The 26,938-nt window shown below is 51.8% G+C and overlaps 1 protein-coding gene across 1 annotated transcript in view; it reads right to left on the bottom strand.

Moving 5' to 3' along the window:
• Window positions 1-1,341: 1,341 nt before the first annotated feature.
• CFAP57 (cilia and flagella associated protein 57) overlaps window positions 1,342-26,938 on the bottom strand; it is a 57,922-nt gene continuing 32,325 nt past the window's right edge. The window contains exons 15-22 of the mRNA XM_037149662.2: window positions 25,403-25,576; window positions 24,254-24,412; window positions 21,739-21,882; window positions 18,422-18,538; window positions 17,046-17,180; window positions 16,825-16,968; window positions 9,812-9,944; window positions 1,342-1,676 (exon numbers count right to left, since the gene is read on the bottom strand). Of these exons, the coding sequence (XP_037005557.2) occupies window positions 1,462-1,676; window positions 9,812-9,944; window positions 16,825-16,968; window positions 17,046-17,180; window positions 18,422-18,538; window positions 21,739-21,882; window positions 24,254-24,412; window positions 25,403-25,576 (1,221 nt within the window). The 3' untranslated portion in view covers window positions 1,342-1,461. The remainder of the gene's footprint in view (window positions 1,677-9,811; window positions 9,945-16,824; window positions 16,969-17,045; window positions 17,181-18,421; window positions 18,539-21,738; window positions 21,883-24,253; window positions 24,413-25,402; window positions 25,577-26,938) is intronic.

The raw sequence follows: 26,938 nt of genomic DNA on the forward strand, positions 1-26,938 counted from the left end.
TTCAGACAGACATACCAGCCCATGGAAAGACCCAGAGGCAGGGAAGAACGTGGCCTTTTGTAGGAATTGAAAGGAGGCCACTGTGTCAAGAGCTTGGGAGGCCGTGGGAAGTGACTCAGTGGCTCAGCACTGGGCTCTGCAGTGCGCCTTCAACGCCCGGCACCATCTGGCCCTGCTGACCTTATTTTGAGTTAGTTTCTTCTGCAGAGTCAAAGCCAAGATGCTGGTCTGGGATAGGGAAGCCTGGCTCCCAAAGAGCCTGTCTGCCCGGCGTGGCTGTTGTCTCAGTGGATGAGTCCCTGCACCCCAGGCCTGGCCTCCCAGTGGGCAGAGGACATGCTGGGGTGCACGCTGGTCTGGAGGAGATAAGCTGGACACTGAAACTGGGTGTGGTCTGGGGGGAGGTGGGCCTTGCTAGGGAGAGAGACCCATGTACATTTTGCTCCGTGCCCTCTGCCCCGAGCCTGCCTCCAGCTATTCCCAGCCCTCGGAGAGATCTGCCAAGTGTGATATCTGTGTCTCAGCTCTCGCTGGGGAAACTCACCCAAAGCAGTGCCCAAAAGCAGACGGGAACTTGGGGAGATGCCTTGGGGACACCATGGTTTAAACCAGCCATCAGGGACCAGCGGGTACTGGGGGCTTAAATATTTGTTATTTGGGTCTTTGGAGGGTGTCTGGCCTCTGCAAGGTGGGGAACACAGGACCATTTGGGTAGATTGCTTTGCTCTTTAGTGCATAAAAACTACCTTTTCTGGTACATGTGGCTGGGTCACACATACAGTATGGGGCCCCAAGGAAGAGGTGTCCCCCCCCAGAAATGGAGGAGTGGGGCAGGGCCCTGAGGAACAAGGATGGCAAGTCTAGAGTGGCAGGAGGTGAGACAAATAGGGCAGAGCTCTGATTATAGTTCTAACAACTGAGTCAGCAGATAAGGAAGACCCAGGGAACTTCGCCATGTTCATTATTTTACCCTCGTGTTTACACAAATGTAAAAATCCTCAGAACACCTCATTAGGTTTCACAGAGGAGAAGAAAATGCAGGAGGCTTTGTCTGGTCTCGTCTTGGCTGGCAGAGAAGGAAACCAGGTCAGAACTGGGAGCCAGCAACCCATCCGTGAGGCCCAGAGAGGAAAGGGGGTGGAAGGAAGCCAGCTACCAGTTCAGTGTGGTTTCTATCGGGACAGGCAGCCGTGACTCTGGAGGAGCTGGAGCCCCTCCCACCAGCCCTCAGGGTCCCTCTTTCCCTTCCTCCTTCCCCAGCTCCCTGGCTAAGCAGAGAGTTGGACACAGCTGTGGTCAAACACCTTTATTCTGAGCCAGCCTCACATTCTTCGGGGCAAGAGAAAGAGGCTGGTGCCCTCAGCGCAATCAGTGCTGCAGGGACCGCAGCCCAGAGTTGGTCTGGGGACAGGTGCTCAGTGCTTCTTCTAATGTGACTAGAGATGGCCCACTGGAGGGGGGTCACTTGATCTGCACCTCAAAGTCCTCTTCTGACCCGACGAGGGAAGGAAGCCGAATCCCCGTGATGGGGTGGAACCCGGGGACCTGCTCCTGTTCTTGGATCTGGTCTCTGAGGCGCTGGATTTCCAGGCGCTGCATTTCAATAATTCTCCCGGTTTCTTCTTGATCATTTAGTCTCACGGTGGGAGTGACGCCGAGCATGTTCGTACTGGACACTGTAAGGACAGAGCAGGACTAATGTGGGCCAGTCACTGAATGGCAGCGAAGCCTTTTTTGAAACCAGCATATCCTCCCTTCCTGCCTCCTCAAATTTTTATTGAGCACCTACTATAAGGCAGACACTCAATCCCAGATGCCAGGGATACAGAGATGAGCCACTTCACTGTCTCACAGAGATGGAGAAATGAAGAGACACACTTTAGAGTGATAGACAAATGCTGAGCATGACCTCAGCCCTGCCCTCTCCTGAGCACCCCCGACTGCCTGCCCTGAGGCCCCCTCCAGGGCAGGCTGCTCCTTCTCCCATTCCCCACACCCAAGCAGGGGGCCTCTCCTGTTGACTTTGGTCGCTACCAGACCACCAGTCCTCCTCCTCAGGTAAACCCCGGCTCCTGGAGACAGACTCCTCTCTCCCTCCTGCTGTGGCCACTCATTCACGTTCTTTGAGGCCTTTCCCTGGACTCTCGGTCACCCTCAAGTGCTGCCATCACCCTGGGCAACACTGGTGTCCACAAGGGTCCAGGGCTCATCCATGACCTTGCCTCACAAGGCTGGACCCTCAGCATCAATGTCCTCGGCGTCTGTGGGCCCCCCTCCCCCGTCACACACGAGCACTGCGTTCTCCCATCAGGGCCTCCCTTCCTGTCTTAGGCTCGAGACCCCTGGCCTGTGACTGAGTCTGGACCTCCTCTTCCTGGACAGCTCCATCTTTTCCCCAAGTGGGGTCCTGTTACATTCACTCCCTTTCTGTTAGACCCACAGTGAGTTTCTTGCTCCTTTTCTTGCAGCGCCCTCGGTGGTCTACCTCTTTTCCTTCGGCCCCCTGTGCCCCACACAGCCCAGACCTGAGACGGTCCCACCACCCAGTGTCCCCACTTTCACATCTGGCCTGATGCACGCCACTGAGAAAGTGTTGTGTGAGATTCAAGTTCTTCGTGTCCACACGAAGAGTCTGCAAACTCTCATCCTCCACGGCAGCCCTTCCAAAGGTCGATCTTGAGCTCCCCTTCCCCACTCCCTTTAAACAATTGTGATAAAATATATATAACGTAAAATTTGCCTTGTAAAGCATTTTAAGTGTACAGTTTAGCAGTGTTAAGGACATTTGCACTGTTCTGCAACCAATCCCCAGAACTCTTCTGATCTTGCAAAACAAAAACGCCGTCCTCAGTGAACGGCAACCCCCCACCCCCCACCCTCCCCATAGTCCAGGACAGCCCTAGGCAGCCCTGGGTCTACTTCCGGTCCCTATGCAGGTGACTGCTCTAGAGGCGCCTCGGATGAGTGGGACTGTGGGTGTTTGTCTTTTTGTGACTGGCTTATTTCATTTAGTATGGTGTCCTCAAGGTTCATCTATGTCATATCATACGTCTAAATTTCCTTCCTTTTAAAGACTGAATAATATTCTGTTGTATGTGTATACCACATTTTGTTTATCCATTCATCTATGAGGGACACTGTGGCTGCTTCAGCCCTTGGTTACTGTGAATATTGCTGCTGCGAACATGGATATACAAATATCTCTTGGATACCCTGCTTCTAACTCTTTGGGGTATATACTCAGAAGCAAAACTTCTGCCCCAGCTGGCGTGGCTCAGTGGATTCAGTGCTGGCCTGTGAACCTGGAGGTCACCAGTTTGACTCCCACTCAGGGCACATGCCTGGGTTGCAGGCCAGGTCCCCAGTAGAGGGCACGCGAGAGGCACCCACACACTGATGTTTCTCTCCCTGTCTTTCTCCCTCCCTTCCCCTCTCTAAAAATAAATAAATAAATATTTTTAAAAAGAAGTAAAACTTCTGATTCAAATGGTGACTGTATTTTAATGTTTTGAGGAACTGCCATACAGTTTTCCACAGTGGTTGTGCCATTTTAACACAGTAAGCACCCCACTGGGTGTGACGCGGCATCTTGTATCTTTGGTTGGCATTTCCCTAATCATTAGTAGTGGTGAGCCTGTTTCCATGTGCCTGTGGACCATTTGTTTACACCTTCTTTGCAGAAATGTCTATTCAAGTCCTCTGCCCATAGTTTAATCCCTCTCTTTTTCTTCCTTCCTTTTTTCTTCTTTTTTTGGTTGTGGTTGAGGTATAGAAGTATATATTCTGGGTATCAATCCTTTATCATATACATAGCTTGTAAATATTTTTCTCCTATTTTGTAGTTTGCCTTTTTATTCTTGTTCTTTAATGCACAAAAGTTTTAAATTTTGATATAGTCTGCTTATCTATTTTTCCTTTTGTTGCCTGTGTTAAAAAAAAAAAACTTTATTTGTTTTTAGAAAGAGGAGAAGGGAGGGAAAGAAACACTGATGTGAAAGATTGGTTGCCTGTAGGGGCTCCCAACTAGGGGCCTGGCCTGCAACCCAGGCATGTGCCCTGAGTGAGAATCGGACCAGTGACCCTTCAGTTCCCAGGCCAGGACTCAGTCCACTGAGCCGCACCAGCCAGAGGTTGTTGCCCATGTTTCTGATGTCATAACTAATAAATCATTGCCAAATAATACAATGTAATAAAGCTTTCCCCCTATATTCTGTTCTACAAGTTTTATAGTTTCAGCTCATATTTAGGTGTTTGGTTTATTTTGAGTTAATTTTTGTATATGATATAAAGTAAGGGTCCAGCTTGATTCTTTTGCACATGGACATTCCATTTTCCCAGCACCGCTTGTCTAAAAGATTGTCTTTTCCTCGTTGAATAGTCTTAGCATCCATGTTGAAAGTCATTTGATCATGTATGTGAGGGTTTATTTCTGGGCCATGTTATTCCATTGATCTGTATGTTTGTTTTCATGCCAGTGCCACACTGTTTTGATTACTATGGCTTTGCAGTAAGTTTTGAAAATCAATGTATGAGACCTCTAACTTTGTTCTTCTTTTTCAGATTGTTTGGCTATTTGAGGTAACTTGAGATTCCATATGCATTTCAGGATTAAAAAAAAAAATCTCATCCAAGGACATGCTTACTGATTTTAGAGAGAGGGGAAGGGAAGGAGAGAGGAAGAGAAACATCGGCGTGAGAGAGAAACACTGATGAGTTGCCTCTCGTACATGGCTCAGTTGGGGACTGAACCTGCAACCTAGGCAAGTTCCCTGACCAGGAATCAAACCTGCAAACTTTCAGTTTATGGGACAGTGCTCCAACCAACTGAGCCACACCAGGGCTGGACTTTCTATTTCTGTCAGGAAAAACATTCCTGAGCTTTTGACAGGTATTGCATTGAGTCAGTAGATTGCTTTGGGTGGCATCGGCATCTCAACAAGATAGTCTTCTGATTCATGATGGAGACACATTTTCTATTTATTGGTGTCTCTTTAACGTCTCTCAGCAACATTTGTTCGTCTTCAGTATGAATGTCTTTTGCCTCCTTGATTAAGTTTCCTCCTATTTTATTCTTTTTGATGCTATTGTAAGTGGAATTGTTTTCTTAATTTCCTTTTTGGAATGTTCTTGTTAGTATACAGAAATGCAACTGATTTTTGTGGGCTGATTTTGTATTTTGCCATGGGAATTTTTGATCCTGTGCACAAAAGCCCCCCTTATCCTTTTTGGAGGTTTGGAAGATTTTTGTCTCTGTACTCTGTCTGGTGTTCTGAAATTTCACGGTGATGGCTCTGGGGACGGTCTATTTTTAATCATTGTCTTAGACATGAGGTGGATCACATGGCTCCCTAGAATTTTCCCTTTGGTTCTCAGCCCCACCTTTATTCCCACTTCCACAGAGGTCCGCTGCTGCCCACTCCGGGGCCTCTTGAGGGCTCTGCCACGTGCACCAGGCCCCTCCGGCCTCCGCAGTCCTTCCGCAGGGGCCAGGCTTCTTGTGCCTATGAGGAGGGTCGACGCGCGGGTATCAGTTTTCCAGCTTTCAGAATTTTGTATCTCTTGTTTCCTTTTGGGTTTTCTTTGATCTTATGGTTTATGTATGCCATTTTAGTAGGTTTTCGATGAACTGTTTTTAATTAGGAGTTCTAATGACATGGTTTTAATAATGAAGAACAAGCAGGTATGACTATCAGAGCTGTTCATTAATGGTATGAATGGAAACATCATAATAAATGCAGCTAAAATGAAGATGGTGGTTTGGGAGTGGCAACTTCTTCTATTGGAATGAAGAATTCTTTTTTTTTTTTTTAAGATTTTATTTATTTATTTTTAGAGAGAAGGGAAATGAAGGAGAAAGAGAGGAAGAAACATTAATCTGTGGTTGCTACTCATGTGTCCCCTACTGGGTACCTGGCCTGCAACCCAGGCATGTGCCTTGACTGGGAATCGAACCAGCAACCCTTTGCTTCACAGGCCCGTGCTCAACCCACTGAGCTACACCAGCCAGGGCTGGATGAAGAATTCTTTTTTTTTCTTTTTTTAAATATTTTTTAATTTTATTGATTATGCCATTACATTTTTTCTATTCCCCCCTTCATTCCCCTCCACCCTGCACACCCCTCCCCCACCACTTCCCCCCCTTTAGTTCATGACTACGTGTCTCAAGTTCTTTAGATTCTATATTTCCCATACTATTCTTACCCTCCCCCCTATCTATTTTCTATCTACGGTCTATGCTACTTATTTTCTGTACCTTCTCCCCCCATCTCCTCCTCCCACTCCCCTGTTGCTAACCCTCCATGTGATCTTCATTTCTATGTTTCCACTCCTGATCTAGCTGTCCTCTTAGTTTGCTTTTGTTTTAGGTGTGGTTCTTAGTAACTGTGAGTTTGCTGTCCTTTCACTGTTCATATTTTTTATCTTCTTTTTCTTAGATAAGTCCCTTTAACATTTCATATAATAAGGGCTTGGTGATGATGAACTCCTTGAATTTGGTCTTATCTGAGAAGCACTTTATCTGTCCTTCCATTCTAAATGAAAACTTTGCTGGACAGAGCAATCTTGGATGTAGGTCTTTGGATTTCATGACTTGGAATACCTCTTTCCAGCCCCTTCTTGCCTGTAAGGTCTCTTTTGAGAAATCCGCTGACAATCTGATGGGAACTCCTTTGTAGGTGACAGTCCCCTTATCTCTTGCTGCTTCTAGGATTCTCTCCTTCATTTTAATCTTGGCTAATGTAATGATGATGTGCCTTGGTGTGTTCCTTCTTGGGTCCAACTTCTTTGGGACTCTCTGAGCTTCCTGGATTTCCTGGAAGTCTATTTCCTTTGCCAGATGGGGAAAGTTCTCCTTTGTTATTTGTTCAAATAAGTTTTCCACTCGTGGCTGTTCCTCTTCCCCTTCTGGTAGCCCTATAATTCGAATGTTGGAATGTTTAAAGATGTCCTGGAGGTTCCTTAGCCTCTCCTCATTTTTTTGAATTCTTGTTTCTTCATCCTTTTCTGGTTGGTCATTTTTTTCTTCCTTCTGGTCCACTCCCTTGATTTGATTCCCAGTTTCCTTTCCATCCCTATTGGTTTCCTGTGCATTGCCCTTCATTTCAATTAGTTTAGCCTTTATATGTTCCTCTAATTTGTGGCCAAAATCAATCAGTTCTGTGAGCATCCTGATCACCAGTGTTTTGAATTGTGCCTCTGATAGTTTGGCTATTTCTTCATCGCTTAGATTTATCGGCTCTGGGGCTCTGAGTTCTTCTTGAGCCATGTTTTGATCTGCTTGTGCCTGTTACTTATGAGGAGCGGAGCCTTAGTTGTTCACCAGGGCGGGGCCACCCAGGTCGCTGCTTTGTGACGCTATATTTTGGGGCGGGGGTCAGAGAGGGATCAGTGACGGTCCTCACCGCTCGTCCGCCCCCCCCACCCCCTGCCTGTTTATCTGTGCACAAATGTGCGACCGCTGTCAGCCTGACGCCCTTTGCCCTTCGCCGGGGCCTGTGAGGTCTGTCTCAATGCTCGTCTCTTCGCTGGTTTATCTGCGCACAAATGTGTAACCGTAGTCAGGCAGCCGCCCTGTGCCTTCCCTGAGTCCACCCTGCACCTGGGATCCTCGCCCTCAGCTGCCTGCCACCCAAGTTGGGGGATCTTTTTTGCTCAACTTGCTCTGCTGCTGGCTCTGCCCCTCTCACCAGTTTAGCTGAGCAATTTGTTGTTTTTGGACTCCGTATTGTTCGATTTTCTGTGGCTTAGCTGCGTTTATTGTTGTTAAAACTTTGTTGTTTTTAGATTTGGTTGTGCGAGGAGGCAAAGTGTTTCCACCTACGCCTCCATCTTGGCAGAAGTCCCCCTCTGGGTGAAGAATTCTTAAAACCCAACAGAATCGGTCAGTTCCTTAGACAGCTGGAGGATGTACATTTTAAGCTAACATGTCTTGGTGGGCCCATGTTCAAACTCGGAGGTTGGGCTGAGGTTTTTCACGATCAAAGCAGATGGTTGGAGATACAGGATTCAGCCATTAGGGACAGGATCTTCCATGAGAAAACTGTAGCACACGGTGACATGACGTTTGATTGTTTAAAAACAGTCCCTGATGGGTGTGGGGGGAAACGCCTGGGGGTGGGGACACTGACGAGGCAACAGTGACAGAGACTGGTACTTGTTGAGGTTGGGGGATGGATTCATCAGACTTTTCTCTCAAGTTCTGGAAAATGTTTGAAAATTTCCATGATTGTTGTAAGAAAAACCTGGCCATATCATACATCAACCTGAGGAGGTCTCACTTTGATTGTTTGCTGGGATGCTTGGGCATAGTCAAAGTATTTTTTAAGGAGAAGTTTTGCAGTTGTTTACAGGCACGTCTACGCTTCACCCCACACTGAAGGCCGTTTCACCTCCGAGAGGCCAAGCATCTCGGCCGTGGCGACAGGCTGTGCTCTTCCGCCGCTTTGGACCCGATGTTGCTGCTCAGAGGGTTTCTGTTGTGTCAAGTTCTCAACTCCAGCAAAAGGGCACAGGAGACCACAACTTTATATATATAATGTTCTAGACTCACAAGGAATGATGAAGGTGGCCGCGTCTGTCTTAACCCCAGCACGAGAGACAGCGGGCCCTTGGAAGGCCCGGTCCACAGCCCTGGGCTGTTCGGTTCACTGAGGTTTCTTGTGATTCTTACGTGTAACCCCCCACAAAACAATATACTTGAACCATATTGGCTTAATTTTCTATAGAAATGCCTTATCCTCTTGGTTTTTATTGACTGTCCAGATAAGAAATGAACACCTGAAAAATGTCCTTTACAGGTCTGAAAACCTATAGTGAGATACTATCAGTTATGTTATTCAACATCCCTTTTGTAAGCATCCATGTGATAAGTTTTCTATGCAATTTAGTGCCAGGGAAAGATCTGTTTCTCCAGAGAAAGAAACTTCCTTCTTCCATAAATGATAACCATGTAAATGCCCGTATTTCTTTGCTTCCTCTTTTGCCTTGACTGTCAGAAATTCTGAGGAACTTAAGGATATAATTGCAGTAATAACTCGTAATGTCATTCCCCTGCCCCTTTAAATAGCTTCTGATTTTTTGGTCTTTCATTGTGCAGGTGGGCAACTCCTCACCCACGGTTCTAAAAGCCAAGCAGCTCTACAGATAAAGAGCCTTTTTAAATGACCAAGTTTGGTGTGAGTGTCCGACAGAAACACTAACGTGTCTGAGTTCGGAGCGCTGCGCCCGGCTGCAGGGCTGCCCTAGAATACACGGCACACGGCGTGTTCCAAGACAGCGATTTTCAACCGTGTGCCGCGGGAGTTTTTAAAACACGCCATACCTAACTGTTTAGTCGGGGGCACTGACCTCTTTTCCCCTTAGATTGTCAAATAAAATATGACAACAGCTAACACCACAATAGCTGCCTGCTGTGAATGAATCAAAATTATACCTAATTTTTTGTCAGATTGGCAGGAAATATTATATATTTGTTGGTGTGCCTCAGAATTTTAGTAATTAGTTTATATGTACCAAGAGAAGGAAAAGGTTAAAAACTGCTGCTCTGAGATCCCACAAATTCTGGAGTCTGACGCCGTAGCTAACCCCGAGGGTTTTGGACCCGCATATGTTTGAAGGTAGTAGGTCCTCACACATCCTTTGCAGAGCTAGTGTGTGGCTTGCAGAGGCTCCCAGAAGCCTGCGGGGTGGATGTGACCCGGTACAAGCAGACATGTGGGAGAAAAAGCTTTGGAAACCAAAGGGAGACCTGCTCACAGCTGCCATCAGTCCCTTTGCCCCAGCGCCAGTCTCCGTTACCCACTGGCGACATTACCTGTCTCCGAACCCTCCTGTGGGTGGCCTTTCTTGGTCACCTTCAGCGCTGCTTTAAGGTCATAGACTTGGGAGCGGGTTAACTTCAGCTCCCGGCGGAGCTCATTAATCTCCTTGATGAGGGACACATTTTCCTACAGAAAAGAAGGAAAGGAGAGTGAGCACGGATGGATGGCTGTGTGAGCAGTGGGCACAGGGCCTGCCCGGGCCAGAGCCGAGGGTGGGGCACGGGTGGGGTTGGTCCCGGACCCAGACGGTTCTCGGGTTCCTCTGGTGGGGCCTGAGCCGTTCTCCTCGCCGATGGCACAGCCTCTCAAGGTCCCTTAGCTTCTGGTGGACTCGAAAGACACAGACAGTGCACACGATTCCTGATTCCCGTCCGTCCAGCCTCTTTCCAACATCAACAGCAACAACGGCACTTTCCTAAGAACTTCATAAGCACTTAATTACCCTATAAGTAGATTTTATTATAATCCCAACTTCACAAAAGAGAAAACTGAGGCAAAGGGAGGTTACCAAACTTGCCCCCATTACACAGTCACCGAGCGACAGAGCCAGGGTCCCGCCCCTGGCAGTCTGGCCCCAGAGCTCCGAGCTCTTAAGGGCTGTCCTATATGTTACTGATTTTTTCCCCATTCATTGTTGAACCTGCATTTATAAGGTATCTGCCATATCCCTGAGATGCAGACAAAAGAAAAAAAAGACATAACCATGTTAGGTCCCAAGAGCACATGTTTAGTGACAAACACAGAAGAGCAAATGGATCATTAACATTTGTGACACCCACTTGAAGGTCGCTCCTCTTGCGTTTGACAGTTTCTATCCACCCACCCACCCGTGCATCACCCATCCAATACATACCGAGCACAGTAATTATGCACCAGGCACTGTGCTGCCCTGTGAGAAGGGGCCCTGCCCCTGAGGAGTCTGGGTGCAGTGGGGCATCCGGGCTCCACTGGGCATGAGGGCTGCTTGCTGCGATGCAGGAGCGGTGCATAGAAGAAATGCCCTTGGCTCCGCCTGAATGACCAGGGTGGATTCCTAAGAATTGACCCTTGGGCTGAGGCTTGAAAAAGTTACCATGGAGAAGGTAAGGGGTTTCCCAGACAACCGGCACAGCAGGAGGAGAGCCAGTGTGGGGGTGACTCGTGGCACTGGAACGCCAAGAGAGAGAGGGGAGTGGGGAGGACTGAGGATGAACTGAAGAGCCTGCAGGACGCTGGGCAGTGGGGGCTCTGCACCCTGGGGACGAACACTCTTCCCGTCCCACACCTTCCCGTTCACACTCAGCACGAGGGCACCAAGGGTGGCTCTGTGGAGGTGCCCCCTTCACCACAGGCCCAGAGGGACACTGGCCACTTTGCTCTCAGAGCCCACAGCCACAGCATGCGGCATCTCACATGACTGTGCAAAAGAATGACCTGAGGATGCTGTTACAGGCGGCTTCTGACTCGCAGGTCTGGAGCTGGTCCTGAGAGTCTGCATTTCTACCCAGCTCCCAAGAGATGCTGCAGCTGGTCTGTGAGCCAGACCCCCCGTGGGTAGCAGGGCCTGGAGGGTGAGAGCACCGGAAATGGCAAATGCAGGCCAAACTCGCATAAAATGGACTCGTGCCAGGAACCAGCTCTGCTTCCATGCAGGACACGGTGTGGGAACGGTGAGGGCAGAGTCAGAGCCCTGAGAACAGGAGGGTCCGAAGCTCTGCTCTCACCGAGTCCTCACCCTTCTCAGTCACAGGGACAAGCCTGTGGAGCTGAGAGGGAGCAGGGACTAACCTGGAAACACCCCCCATAGTCTTTCCCTCCAGGGCCTCTTCATCTAAAGTCAAACACACCTTCAGATTTTCAGGGCATCACTGCAGTTTAGCCTTCCTCATCCCTCCCTTTTTCCAATCCCTCGTTCTCAGGTGAGGCTCTGTGCTGTTTTTGCGTAAAGTCAGCAGCTTTTCTCCGTCTGCTCTTTCAGCCTCTTCACCCACCCAGGTCTGGGTGACGAATCTCCCACCTTCCCTGTCAGGTGCTCTCCCGTCAAGCTCTGTGTGTTTCCTCCCCCAGAGCCCCTCCAAGCAGACTTCCAGGCATGATACAGTCAACTGAGTATGAGTTTACTGGGTTCTAGGACCTTGGACTGTCTTGCTTGTAAGAGGTGCTCCATAAATATTTGTGAACTGGATAAGCAGATGAATAACTAATGAGTGCACACAAAGTTGAATAAGACGAGATCCTTACTAATGAGGAAATTACAGCCTGGGGGTAAAGGTCGGGCAGGGCTGAGGAGACAGAAGGGCCTCTCAGAAGAGCCGCAGGAAGGCCGAGGGCACCTTGTGCACAGGCGGGAGCCCTCCCCGCTCCTCCTCCTCCTAGTTGGTGTCGCTGGGCTTCGCTCTCTTGCCTCGTTCAACACAGTAATTAACACTAATCAGCTTTCCTAGCATCTTCAGTCACTTCTTGGCCACCTCCGTCCATTTTCGTTACTGGATCCTGTGGATTTTCTGTAGGAACTGAACCTCCTGTCCTCCCTTCCTGCTGTGGTCCGTAGCCACCTCTCAGCCTGTCTTCCTTCCGCTGCCATCATGGCCCCAAGTGACCCCCTAACCCCAACCCTGTCCCGTGACTGGCACTTCTGGCTCCTGGTACCTTTTGGTGTGAATGCCCATTTCGGACCCGGCCATCAGCCTTGGACACCTCCACAGTGCTGGCCACCGAATGGCCCTCCAGGGTGTGGATGGCCCACCGAATGACTCCGTCCTTATCAGGGTGTGATGGGAACCCTTGACCCAGCACAGCCAGATTCCCGGGCTCTGCTCCGTCTTTTGTTTGTTCATTCATTCAGTCCTAGAAATTACCTAAGAACCAGCTCCGGTAAGGCCTGCCATACACTGGTCCTTGTGCCAGACACTGAAGGTCCAGCTTAGATCCGATGCCAAGAGACGCCATGAGAGTTTGAAGAGGGGCCCTCAGCCTGAGTGAGGAAGGCTCCATGGGGGGCAGGGAGGGGGGGACAAGGAAGAGCGTTTCAGGCCCAGAGTCAAGAGGGAGCAAGCAGGAATTGAGACACTAAGTACTTGATGGTAATAATAAAAGTAATCATAACTTCAAGAGTTGATTGGGCTCCCCTCCCTGGAGAATACTTCCTGGGGCGGTTCACGGCCCCAGGATCCAGAGGTCACACTGAAGGCTACTGTGCAGGCAGGCGGGCCTCGGGGCAATATCGCGGGTTTGGTTCCAGGCACCACAACAGAGCAAATAACGCAACACAAGTCACGTGAATTTTTTGGTTTCCTGGTGCATATGAAAGTTATTTCTATATGACACTGTGGTCTATTAAAGTGTAATAACATGATATCTAGAAACAATGTATGTATCTTAGTTAAAAATACTTTATCACTAAAAAAGCGCTAACTATGATCTGAACTATTGGAAAACCGACAGACTCGCTCGATGCCTCCACACACCCCACTCTGTGAACACACCACCTCTGTGAGGTTTGGCCAAACACGGCGCGCCTGCATGTGCTTTGCTAGCTTTGCCCGTTGAAACCGTGAATGCAACAGGTTTGCTGCACCTTCTGTTCCTGATCCCTCCTCAGTCAAGCAGGCCTACAGAAACCCCTCCAATACTCCAGACCCCCTGGCTCAGCCCCTCTATGGCCTGGGGTTCACCAAGTGCTCAGGCGGTGGGTATGTGCCAGTGGCGGGCTGGGGAGGCTGAGGTCTGTTGATATAAAAAGCCTTCTACAGAAAGGGACTCTCCCCAGCCGTCCAGGATTGCTGTTGGCAGAATGTGCAGCTGGAGAGCCACAGGTGGGAATTGGCTGGCACATCTTACCCCCGCACAGTTGGCAGGGAAGGCAAAGAATGCCTACTGCACCCCCTACTGGCTTCTCCTCAGTCAATATCTTTAAGAAGACCGCCATGTGGAAAGAGCAGACAACTGATTTATTCTGGGAACTTGGAAGCCCTGCATTGGTGGCATTTTTCTGGAACCCACAGTGGGTGGGCTCATCGTCTACCGAATTGCACAAATGAGCCATTTCTCTGCTCTTCTTTCAAACTTCTTCTTGTGTCTAACCTGTGCTGGGCAACAAAGCAAGGTCTGTGGACCCCTGGGACCCCAAACACCCCACAGGCCTTGCTCTTCTCTGCCTGTTCTCAGGCTGTGCCCTCTGACTGAAAGGCTCTTCCCCCCCTTGCTTCACCCTCCACTCACCCTTCACGGCCGGCTCAAAGGCCGCTTCCCCTACCCGCAGCCCACCTCCACAGGGAGCTCACAGTCCTGCAGACGCTGAGGGGGCAGTGCTTCCCTGTGTCTTGTTCCAGCTCCTCCGACGAGCTCCCTGGGGGAAGGCTGTCACACCCACCTTGAGGTCCTGCACCGACGGCACAGAACCGTCCAGGCGAGAAGCCCCGAGAACACACACACTGAATGAACAAACTACGTGCCCTACATATTTGCATCCCACAGCAACTCGTTTCCATGTCTGCAAGCGTGCTGGAGCCTCCGTGTTCCTGTCTGTACCTCCAGTGACACAGTGACCTCATTTTCTGTTTCCTAATGAGTTTCTCTCAGGTGCTGCGTCCACCCTGGCCTCTCCTGTCCTTTTTGGACTGAAGTGTGAGGGCCCTGGAGCCCACAGACACGGCCCCTTGTCAGTGCATACCACGGCGCCTGGGCCCCAGCTGGGGGGGTGGGTCTGGGATCAGTTGAGTGGCCCCCTCTCTGGCCCCCCCAGCCCACAGGTACCCCTGGTCCGGGTCGTGGTGGCCTTCCAGGCTCTCCCACTGGATTTCCAACTTGGTTCTTCAATAGGCCTTTTGCTTGGTAGACAGGAAGGGAAATAATTTTTGAGCACCTGTTCTGTAGCTGGCCCGTGCCGAGTGGTTTATATTAGTTATAGCATCCAAACTTCGCATTAACTCGCCGAAGCCATTGTTTTCTTCCCCATTTTGTAGACAGGGAAGCTAGCTCCTGAAGAAGCGAAGGGGTTTTCTCAGTGGCTGAGGCAGGTGAACGAGGTCTGCACAGCATCAGTGCCTGCCCAACACCTGGCCTGCCCCCGGCCCAGCCCCTCGCCTTCAACTTAGGATCAAAGAAAGGAACAACTTTTAAAACCCAGACCAGTGGTCTTTTTGTTTTTTTGTTTTTGTCCTCATCCAAGGACAGGCTTAGTGATTTTTAGAGCGGGAGGAGGGAGAGAAACATCGATCGGTAGGCACCCAGGCTGGGGGACCAAACCCACAACCCAGGCATGTGCCCTGACCAGGGATCGAACCTGCAACCTTTTGGTTTATGGGATTATACTCCAATCAACTGAGCCACACCAGCTAGGGCCAGCCCAGTGGTTTTGAAAAGTTGCCTTTAAAACAAAATTTTCCAAATAAAGTCTTAACACAGAGCCTGCAGTAAAAAGCAAGCTGGGGGTCGAGGGGTGAGGACCCTGCCCCCAACCCCCTTCTTGCTCCCTGCAGTTGTCCAGGGAACTTCCAGGGGCTCCTCAGCACATGGGTTTACAATGCTGCCCAAGAAAACACTCCTCCAGGGACTTCCCTCTGCCCGCCATCGGGGAGCGAGTGCCAGGGCCGGCCAGGCGCCCCGCGGGGCCTCTGCTGCTCCCCACCCGACTTGTACCCTGGCCCAGCAGGAGTGGGCACACAGCCTCTGGGGGCACTGAGGAGCACAAGGGGACCCCCGAGTGGCCTCACGCTGATGCTCGCACCTTCTGGCCAGCCTGCCGTCTCCGCTTCCCTTCCTCAGTCTCCCTCTGCTGTGACTGACTTTGGCTTTGGAGCCTGCTTGGCACGGAGAGAGGCACGGGCCCTGGCAGACCCTTCGGGCTTGTGCTCTGGGAGCAGCACGCAGACAGGAGCTTGGCAGTGTCACACGCCGCCAACTGCTCCTGAGGCCCCACTGGTCCCACTGCCCCGCACGCTGCACTCCCAGGAGGGTTCCTCGTGCTTGGGGGCCCTTGAGACCCTGAGCAATGGCTCTGTGTATCAGCTGCTCTGCCTCAGGGCCTCACCAACTGCAGCCACCTTTGCCCCTGGGCCTCTGACTGCTCTCTTGGCCCTGGAGTGGGGCAGTAGTTATCCACGGCGTGGGTTGCCTTTAATCAAGGGCTACTTGTGAGGTGGCACGGGACCTATCATGCCTGGGCCTGGCCTGAACTGCAGGGTGCTCTGCCCAGCAGTGAACGGACTGGCCAAGCTGGGCACTGGCTTGTCTCCATGCAACTGCAGCCCATCCCCATTCCAGTATTTTAATTATGGCATGAACGAAATATAAGCATGAAAAGGAATGTGCCTTATTAATGCGATTCTGATTAATCCACATTAATTGCCTTAGACAACACTGATACCCAAACAGAAATCTGGCAGAAGAGGCCTGACTGGCAGTCCTGATAATGTGCTTAAATGGAGGAGGCAGTAATGGGGTCAGGTTCTCTGTGCAGCCCTATGGAGGATCCTGGGAGGTGGGTGTGGCAGGCTCGTTAAATCAGAGCGAGGCTCTTCGGGTGGGTGCAGTCAACTCTGCACCCCAGAGATAAGGGTAGGAACCTGAGGCACCAGAAAAGTCAGATGGGGTGGGTGGAGACAGGCGTGTTCAGAGAAGAGAACTTGGCCAGCAGGGGCCATGTGATACGAGCAGCAGAATAAAAAGCAGCAGAACAAAGTCAGGTGAAATAGGAGCTGGAAATGCAGGAAAGGGGAAGGAGAGTGGGACTTAGGAGAGTTAAAATCACGCGGCTGAAGGTCCAGAAGGGACAGGGGTCAGCTAGAGGAGTGAGGCAGGACACAGAAGTGCTTTGGATAAAGATGAGGCAGAAGAGAGCAACGGGAGAAGCGAGGGGGAGAAGTGCACAGACAGCGGTGGGGCGGGCCTGGGCACAGATGTGTCTGGGAGACCTCCGGGGGGGGCTCTGGGCCCTGGTCATGGCCGGGAGGGGCTCTGGGAGGTCGGAGGAGAGGAGTCAAAGAGAAGGTTTCAGGGAAAGTCAGCGGGTCCCCTGTGCAGGTACCTGCATGATGCGGACGTAATCGGTGCGGTGCAGCTCACTCTCCTTCACCACCTTCTTCTTGAGAGTGGCCAGGTTCCTCTCCAGGTGCTCCCGCTGACGGGCGTACTCCTGCTGCAGGTCTGTGTTCAGCCCTGCGATCTCCACCTGATGGGGCAGAAGGTCCTCAGTGAGCGAGGGGAGACCAGGGAGAAGGGGAGGGTGGGCAGGGAGGCAGAGCTCACCATGTCTGCCCGCTGCACATACTTCTCAAAGAGACCTCGGACCTTCTCCTTCAGCTGCCGGGGCTCCTGGATGTACGCTACGCAGTTGTGCAGGTCTGTCTTAAACCGTTTGACCAGCGCCTCCAGGTCCCGCTCCTGCAAGCACAGGTGCTTACTTCTGGCAGCCAAGGGATTCCCCGGGGGCAGGGGCTGCAGGCTAATGGCTGCAGAGAGGGACAGGAGACACCACATCTGGGACTTGGGCACGGAGATGGGCAAACAGCCTGCAGGCACCAAAACTCCTGTGCGCCTGGCCTGAACAGCGTCACCTTTAAGGGGACATGGACTGATTCCTTTACTGGCTCTGGTTCCATTCAGGAGCACAGGCCTGAGAGGGAAGCACAGCAGTCCCCCTCACTCCTTTCTGAGCCAAGATGGATCATTGCTTCTCTCCTGCAGGTCCCTGGGCCGGCCAGGACTTCCATACCCCCTTCTAGCTCACCCAGGGTTTATCCTTCTCGAGGGCTGCTGTGATGGGCAGGGGGAGGAAAAAGACAAGACTGGGCTACATCCTCCCTTTCCCATCATGCTTTCTCTGGTACCCATGTTTCCCTTAGCCTTGACATAGCCAGTCTCTCCTCTCTCCTGGCTCCCATGGCCCTGTATTCACATGCCATGATTTTCCACCATGCATTATAATTATCACACACCCGCCACAAATCACCTGCCAATCGTTTCAGTTTGTGAAGGGCAGGATCCATGTCGGTTCATGTTTGCAGCTCTGTAACAGTTTCTAGTATTACCTAGTACAGAGCCAATGCTTAATGTGGGGGATGGAAACATTCAATCCGATCCAACCAACATGACAGGTGCCCGGTGCCAGGAGGTGAGGGTGCAGCCAAGGCCGGGCCCAGGGCCGGACGACCTGGTTCCTGGTACTGGCTCTGCACCTGCTAACTATGGATGCCAGCTGAAGTTTCTTAACCTCCTGGTCCTTCTGGACCTGCTTTCTTTATTTCTTTCACAAAGAGACTAGAGCTGGTGATCTCCGAGGTCCTCCTAGAATCAGCATTGACTTGGTAGCCAAGGTCTTTAACAAATGACCTCTCTGAGCATGTGCCTTTCTAGCACAAACAAGCCAGTGCTGTGAACATCCCCATGAAAATGGTTTCCTACCCACTGGTCACTTAACCCAAAGGCACCCTATAGTCCCAGATGGATTCGGTCACATAAATTTGCAGGGGCCTGAAATCTGGCAGGGCTGTGACCATGATGCCAGTTAAAATGCGATTGCATCTCAGCAGTGGGCTGGCTCTGTCTCTTAGAAGCCAGCTGCCTGCCGCAGACGGGTGCCAGATCCTGAATCTAAGAGCTCCAGACGCTGAGAATCCTCACACCTTCTGCCTCTCTCTGCGCATCTCCTGATCGGTGGCTCTTAATTTCTGCCACAGTTCTGTGATGTTCAGCTCCAGCTGGGAGTTCTGCTTATGGAAACGCTCCAGTTCGGCTTCCATCTGTAGAAAACATGGGACAGAGTCAAGAATAAGAAAGTAAGAGAATGAAAATTAGGTTTGAATTGAAATTTTTAGTGGGAATGTCTCCCTTGGTACCAGGATATGTCTTTTCTAGTTTCCACATGTCCTCTGGAACAAAACCTTTCTTTTTACTCCTTGCCATCCCCAAAGCCCCCGCCACCTTGGTTGACATGTTAACACAACCATATTTTTCTATAGCCAGGCTACGAATTTTTCACTGTTAGTTGCCCTATTTCTTCAACCAAGTTCATTGCCTTCTTCTCATGCATTCCTTATAAATTGATAACTATTGAGCACTGGAACCTCAACCGGAACCTCAGGTAGGGTGCTGCAGAGAAGCACCTTCCTTGGCTTCTTTGTGACGTTGTATGAGTGAATCTTGACCCTCTGGGGCCACAACACATCAGTGTCGATTCTAAAACAGAAAGTTTTGAGGGACGGGTGTGTAGGTGTCCCCAGCCAAAGGCATAAGACAGGAAAGAAGAAGCTGAGAAGGAAGCTCTGCCTAATCACTCTGTTGAAAGGGTCTTAACAAGTACAAATGAGGGGAGTTTCCCATCTTCAAAAGAAAAAGCAGCCCTTCCTGATGTGGCTCAGTGGATTGAGTGCTGGACTGTGAACCAAAGGGTCACTGTGTTCGATTCCCAGTCAGGGCACAGGCCAGGCCGGGTCCCCAGTAGGGGGTGCATGAGAGGCAACCACACATTGATGCTTCTCTCCCCCTCTTTCTCCTTCCCTTCCTCTCTCTAAAAATAAATAAATAAAAATCTTCTATTGAAAAAAGAGAAGGCAGTAACCACACGGAGCTTCTTAAAGATTTTCCTCATTATTGCCTTTTTATTACCTGAAGATGTGACTGACATCTGGAGCTTCTGATGAGCATGAGACCAGCTCTGGGGGAGCTCTCAGTTGGTCTAATTCCTCCCAAAGGGGAAGAGTGATGCTGATTTACACACTAAATCTTGTGGACCCTGGTGTCCCTGTTAGCAGAGAGGTTTGCCATTTTGGGGACATGGGGCAGTTCACTGGTTCTGTGCATAGGTAGATGGAGTAGCCCCTCTGGTCTATTTCAGGCCCTCTGCTCAGATTTCGAGGCTCCTGGACCCCTGCTGGGGATACCAGGAGGTCCGAACAAGCCACATTCTGTTCTGAACACAAAGGGGCAGACTTTAGAAGAACGTTCTCATTACTGAAAGCACTTGGTACACGCAGAGAAGCCCAAATGTGTCTCTGAGCCCCGAGACCAGAGACCTCTGAGGAAGGAGTCCGGCCCAGCTGGCAGCCGTGGAAGCGACTGGTACCAGGGTGGAGTAGGAGGCGCCCTGTTTGCTTACTCCCAAGGTTGGGACGTGTCCCCTACTGAGAATCAATGCCATGGTTGGCCCAGCTCCTGAAGGGAAATGAATAAGCTCTCAAGTATGCTGGGGTAGAAAGTGACTGACCTAATCTTAAACCTGGTTGACGAATATGTCAAATGAGGAGGGAGAAATGGGCAGCGATTTCCAGGGCTGGTGGCATATTGATTCCCAGGCAGGTGGGACCTCTGCTCTCTCTTTCATATTCTCTGGCTACCATTTTTGGGCCCTGAAATCACTCAAGAATGGCAGCAGGCCCGGAGGACGCAGCTCTGTGGTCAGCTGGGGGCATCTTTCCTTAACCCGGAGGCCAGGGAGAGTCACTGTCACAGGGACACACCTCCTCTGGACCACCCTGGCCCTGGAGATTCTACACCGGGCTTCTTCCCTGGGCCTCCTAGAGAACAGGCTTTGATTTTCTCCACCGTAGCGCTTGTGGATCCAATTCTAGTTGGATCCACAAAAGGGTGCTCTCTGACACCCTTTTCCTTGTTATCCCTGCTCAGCACAGAGAAAATGGAGGGAGAGGCGGAGGTTATTCTGGATAGGGAGGTCAGGGAAGGCCTCCTTGAAGAGGTGACTCATGCACGAGCTGAAACTTTGAAAGACGCAAAACCAATCATGTGAAGATCTGGAGCCTTCTGGGCAGAGGAAGCAGTGATGCAAAGATCCTGAGATGGGAAACACCTGGCTTGTCCTCAGAAAGCCCTTGGGCTGGAGAAGGGGAAGGAGCCTGGAGTTGCGGCTGGAGAGGAGGCAGAGGCTCGGTTGTGTCTCCTGGGCTTCCATGGGGAGTCTGGCTTTTATTCTAGGTGGGATGTGACACAGCGGGGGCTCGCTGTGGCCTCCGTATGGAAGAGAGTAGACTGGAGGGTGGAGGCAAGTCCGGACCAGAGGCGACGGGGGCTTGGATCAGGGTGATGGGCATGGAAAGGAAGGAGGGCTGGACTGGAGATGTCTTTTGGAAATCAACCAGATGGGCATTGGTGATGCTATGGATAAAGGAGTTCAGGGAAAGGGCGAATCAAGGAGACGTCTACGCATCTATATTAAGCACACGGGCGGACTGCAGTGCCATTTACTGAGCGGTGGGGAACGAGGAAGGGGAACTCAGGAGTTTAGTTTTTGATCCCCACGTCCCACCATCAGCTGCTCTCTGCCCAGGGAGGGGAGGCTGACAGGTGAACACGTGTCATAAGGAAATGCAAAGTGCAAGGGGCAGAGGGGCCAACCGAGGGCACCTGTACCTCACTGGCCTCTCAGAAGTCCTCCACCAGTTGCTCTTGCTTCTCATCTTGCTACCTTCATCCTGTTTGCTTCCTAAAACACACACTTAATTTTGCCACTCTCCTGTTCAAGGGCCTTTGATGACTCCCCATTCCTTATCAGATGAAGTTCAAACACAGCCTTGCAGAGGGCCCCAACCAACATTTCCAGTCTGAGAAAAAAGTGTTGAATTGGAGGCCTGTACTTTCTGGTGCCCAAGGCTGGTGGCTGAGTGCACATTGCCCCCTGGTGGCTGAAGGCCCAACAGCTGCGGTTTCCCTTTGAGGGCCCAGGGCACGCACCTTCAGGGGCCGGCAGGGCCAGAGCCCACTCTGAGGACCTGCAGCAAGAGAGATCCCAAAGCATTTTGCTTTTGCACAGCTGACCACCTGGTTGGGCCTTCTCTGTGGCACCCTGCACAGAGTGGAGGCTGTGCACACCTTGGGAACAGGGAGGGACTGTGAGGGGAGCTTCCTTTCATACCCCTCAGACCAGCCAGGAACAGCAGGGGAGGTGGCAGTGTGCTGGAGAGGGTGGGGAGGGCAGGTGGCTTCTCACCTCTTGGATCTGCTCCTTCATCACCTTGATCTCCTTCTCTCGAGGTTCTATTTGCTTCTTTAGCTCCTTTATTTTGTAGTCAAGGACAAACTTGAATTTCTCTAGTTCTTGATTTTTCTTTTTCAGATCATAAATTCGCTTCTCCTGCAGGTGAGAGAGAAATGAGGTGTCCAGAAGCCTGGGCAAATGGGACCCCTTTAGGCAAAGAACACACGTCCTGTGCCGTCCCGATTGAAGAGGCCACAGACAGCTCTCCTTGCTGGGGACACAAAGGCCGGCTCCCCACGGGGCGGCGGCACTGCTCCTTGGCCCCTGGGCCCGCACTCTGTGCGTGCACTCACTCGTTCACACACAGGCTGCAGACGCGTGTTTTCCAAAGCTGGCCTCCCTGGCCTTTCTGTGCCCACATGCTTTTGTACAGTCTGACCTTATGCTTCCCCATTAGGTGGTAGGACTTGATTGCCCCCCCCGTGCATCTGGCTGGACTTCTAGCTCACTTGTAACCCACAGAATATAGCTCACCTGGTGCTGTGTGGCTTCACAGGCTGGCTCAAGAAAGGCCAAGCAGCTGCCACCTGGTTCTCTGGGTAGGCCACCTACCATGTAGGCAGTGCCACTACACTGAGACCTCCAGGCTGGAGAACACGTTAGGTGCTCTGGTGGCCGGTCCTGGCTGATCCCAGCCCCCCTGCCATCCCTGCCAAGGGGCTGAGCACATGAATGACAAATCCACCTTATATGCTGGCCTTCCAGCCCCCAGCTGCCTGAGTCCCCCCGACTGAGGCCCAGCTTGGCCCCAGACACTGGGGACAAAGACAACCCAAACTGTGTCACCCTGTCTTAATTCCAGACCCAGAGACTCTGTGAGCATAATTAACAACTTGTTGTCTTTCCCTACTAAGTTTTGGGGTAATTTGTTGCAAGGTAAAAGTAATTAAAATGTAGGTCCATCTATCCATCAAATGTTTACTAAATAAAGACCTTTCAGCAAGACCTGAGATAACGACAACAACAAAAAGGAACAGATGCTGCCCTTAAAAGGAAAACACCAGCTGGGGAAGCAGGAGTGTCCACAAACATGCCTGCCACCCCACTCGTGATGGGTGGTACAGAAGAGGACGGTGTGCACGGGACAGTGTGCACTGAGCGCCCTGAAAACCAAGCGGCGGGTGGTCCACAGGACAATGGAGGCTGGAGGGGAGCAGGGATGGAGGCCAGGGCCTTGCATGTTGGACAAAAGGCTCCGAATGTACCCAGGAGGCCAGGAATTGGTCCAACTACAGCCCTCCGATCAAATCTGACCCTTTGCCTGTTTTCGTGAGGCTTCATTGGAACGTAGCCACCCCCATCCACTGTGTTGTCTGTGGCTGATTTCGCACTACGACGGCAGAGTGGAATAGTTGTGCCAGAGACCATCCTGCCTGCAAAGAGTGAGGTATTTACTGCCTAGCCGTTCACAGAGAAGAACGTTTGCTGACCCCTGCAGTAGGCCATGGGGAGCTAGGATAGAAGTGTACCTGGGAGACTGACGTAATTACAGAGGATAGGGGCAGGGAGCTGGGGGTGGGGGGTGGGAAAAGAGGCCTGTGGACTGGTCAGGAGGCTGTTGCAATTTTCTAGGTCAGAAGGTCTTCACCTCTCTCATCACTCCTCTTCCCTGCTTTGAGAATCTGAAGAGAGTTCTGGACCCTCCCTTAAAGACTGCCTGGACAAACACATGAACACTCACATGTAGAAATTACATGCAGGTGTGATGTCACGTCACCCTTATGAGAGGCCCCGAGGGGCCAGTTTCACCGGTGAGAAAACAAAGGCATGGAGAAACTGCCTAAGGGAAGCGCCTGCATGGAAACCAGCTAACTGGGCTGCAGCCCGGTGTTCTCTCCGCAGGAGAACTGCGCCCGAGGCGGTAACAGGACCGCCTGGATTTGCTCAGGGGGATCACACGGGATTTTGGATATTGAGGTGGTGTGTCCCACCAAATGTGATGTGTCCATCTTCTGAAAGTGTTTTGTGAGAAAAGGCACCCTGAAAAGTGACACCAGCCTTCTGGGGAGCCCGGCAGCTGTGGGGCCAACATGGGGGAGTTCCTCTCTGACCGGAATGTCAGTGTGTGGGCAGTGGGTGGGTGAGCTGCCCCCATTGCACAGGAAGGTTACCTGGGGACTGGCGCAGCAGACAGCAGGGCCCTTGCAGTCAGCTGACCCAGGTTCTTATCCCAAGGTGTCACCTGTAAATCGTGTGACCTTGGGCAAGATACTTAACCTCGAGTTTCCTGAGCTTTACAGCTGGGCTGCTCCTGGCCCCTGGGGTTGCTGGGAGAAATGAATGCAATGTGTTTACAGCAACTAGCCCAGGGCAAAGCACACAGTGAGCACTTCACTGACCGCTCACCCCCCCACCAAGTTAAATAAATGTGCTCCGAGAAGCCAGGGTCCCTCTCTCCTGGACTCTGTCCTCATGGCCTGGGTCCAACCAGGCTGCAGTGGAGGGAGCATGGGAGATGCGTCCTCACCTTATCCTGAATCGTCTCGTCCCTTTCCTGGATCTCCCGCTTGAGGCTCAGGATGTCCTTCTCCAGGGACTTAATGACTCCTTGCAGCTTCACCTGCTCTCCCTTCAGGGCCTCGATGTCATTGACTCGCTCTTCAATCTCCTTTTGTAGGCTGCTGAACTAAAGATACAGACGGCAACAACAAAGTCTTTGAACTCCCTCCATCTATTCTTCCCAGCTGGCTGTAAATGTAAAGAGCTCCCCGTCAGAATTTGGGACAGTCAGGAGTTCCCCAGGCCACAGGGACAATGCATGGAGTATTCTGTCTGAAGAGTCCCAGTCCCACCCCCTCAGGTGGGAACGGACTGCCTGCAGCAAGGGGTCCCAGAGACCAACTCCCTGAGTGGACCCAGAGTTTCCATGACCACACCGGCCTTGAAAGGTTGGAATCCATCTCCCAGCAAAGTCACAGGTAGGGAGCCCTAACTGATGAATCTTCACCGTGTCCAAGAAGGAAAGACGTGACTGTCCTCTGGATGGGCTAGTTGCATGATTTTTAGCAGGAAGGAGCGCAAGCTTGCTTTGAACTTGGCTTCTCTATCACTAAACATTTTGGGGAAACTGGCGATTCTATAAGGATCTCTAAGTTGAATCCCTCCTCACACCAACCATCAGTGACTTGTCCTGTAAGTGAAGCATCCTACAGCCCCACGCTGCTCCCACCCACAGAGCCTGAGCAGGAGCCCCCCAGGACTCCCTGCACTGAGGGCCCAGAGCTCTAAGGACACCTCCAGCGAGACCATCTCACCTCCACAAGACCTCATTTCCATTTCTATTGGGGATTTAGCTCTGAAAACTTTGACTGATTCCTACTTGCCAATAATGAAAGCCCAGAGAATGTCCATCAGTGTCACAGTGAACCTCACTGTCCCCAGAAAGAAAAGGGGAAGCCCCGACTGCGACCCTTTAGAGGAGGTGGTAAGGAGCCACCAGCCCGACGGTGCAGAAAGAACCCTCGCGCCAGGCGGCTTCCCCTTCCTGACCCACCCGCTGGAGGCGAGGACCGCTGCAGCCAGGGGACCTCTGCTGCGCCTGCCTGCCCCCCCCCCCGCCCCCACGCCTTCTCTGCAATCTGCCCTCCCACACCGGCCTCTCAGGGAGCGGCCCTACCTTCTTCCTCATGATGCCTGTTTCTCCTTTGAGCCGGAGGTTCGACTCCTTTTCATCCCTGAGCTTCTTCTCATACTTGGTTTTGATGTCTTGGATTTCTCGGTCTTCATCTTCTTCAATCTGTTTCTTGGTCTCCTCAAACTCTCGAAGCTGCTGCCTGACATCTTCCTGGGCCTGCTCAGAGAGAGGGAGGGTGTGCGCTCCGGGCAGGAGGGGCACATGTCACCTCCGTGCTAAGAGGGCCTGGGCCCAGGTGAGCCCGTGGGGCCTGCCATGGGGATGGGAGACCGAGTGTTACTACAGAAATGGAAGCCGAGGCCACGGGTCCCTCGACGCCACCAGATTCTTCCTATCTGTCCTAGCTCCCCTCCTTTCCCTGCCAGATCAGGCCTCAGGCTCCGTCACCTAGACATTGCCTTACCAACACCCCCAAACCCTGTTCTAGCTCCAGTCTTTACACTGACACCAAGGCTTCCTGTACCTTTCCTGCACTGAACTTGTGACACTGGCAATTTTATACTTATTTGTGAAATGACTCGATTGTCTCTCGCATTAGATGTAAGCTCCTCGAGGCTGGGAACCCCACCGTGCCCACCAGGGAGCTCCCAGGGTACATACAACACACAGCAGCGCACAGCAGGCGCGCGGTAAACCCCTGAGCAAATCAGCGAATCTTTAATTCTGCACCACTCGGGACCCCTAATCCAGTCGACGTGATCTTTCACCTCCCACTTAGGTGAGGGTTCCTGAGTCCATCACTTCTCGTTATGCCTGCACCACTGCCCACGCCACTGTCATCTGTCGCCTGGAGCACGGTCTCCACCTCCTAACCAGGCTCCCCGTCCAGTCATGGCTCCTTCCAGTCTGTTCCCACTCTCCAGTCATGGGGGGCGTTCTAAATCACACACCTGATCGTGGCTCCCCCAGCGTGAAAGCCCCCTGCGGCTCGCCCTTGTCCCCGGGATGCGCGCAGTCCGGACCACTGAGCTGGGTCTACAAGGCTGTGCATGAGTCAGCAGCCGCTCACCTCTCAGCCTCGGCCATCGCTCCCACCCCAAGCTCTCACGGGAGTAACCTAACTTCGGTTCCCCAAACGTGCTTGTTCCTCAGCTGCTGGGCGTGGCCCGCGCTGCTCTGGTTTTCAGCCCTCTGCCTGTGACTGTCTCCTGTTCTTCCTTCAGCTCTTGGCTCAGCTCTCACGTCCTGCTGCTCCCCGTGGCTTGTTGTACTGTAGTTGCCTGTGTGACAGCTTCCTCCACTGGCATGAAAGCTCCTGGGTGGCAGGACCACCTCTCTCTGTTCCCCACTGCGAACAGCAGGAACAGCACCGGCTGATGCTTGGTGCTGAGTGAGTGAAAGCCTGAGAGCCCAGATGCTGGAGAAGTCACTCTGCCTTGAGGGTGGGGGGCAGGGGCAGAGTCTGGCGAGTGATTAGGGCCCGACTCTCCTTTGCTTGCTGCCATGGGGGTGGGCATTTTAGATTCCTTCAGAATCAGTTCTTTCCTCTCATACCCACCCTGGCCCTCTCCCAGGCTG

This window comes from Artibeus jamaicensis, unplaced genomic scaffold (genome assembly GCF_021234435.1).
Source record: "Artibeus jamaicensis isolate MK-2021 breed Jamaican fruit bat unplaced genomic scaffold, CSHL_Jam_final scaffold_847, whole genome shotgun sequence".
NCBI lineage: Eukaryota > Metazoa > Chordata > Mammalia > Chiroptera > Phyllostomidae > Artibeus > Artibeus jamaicensis.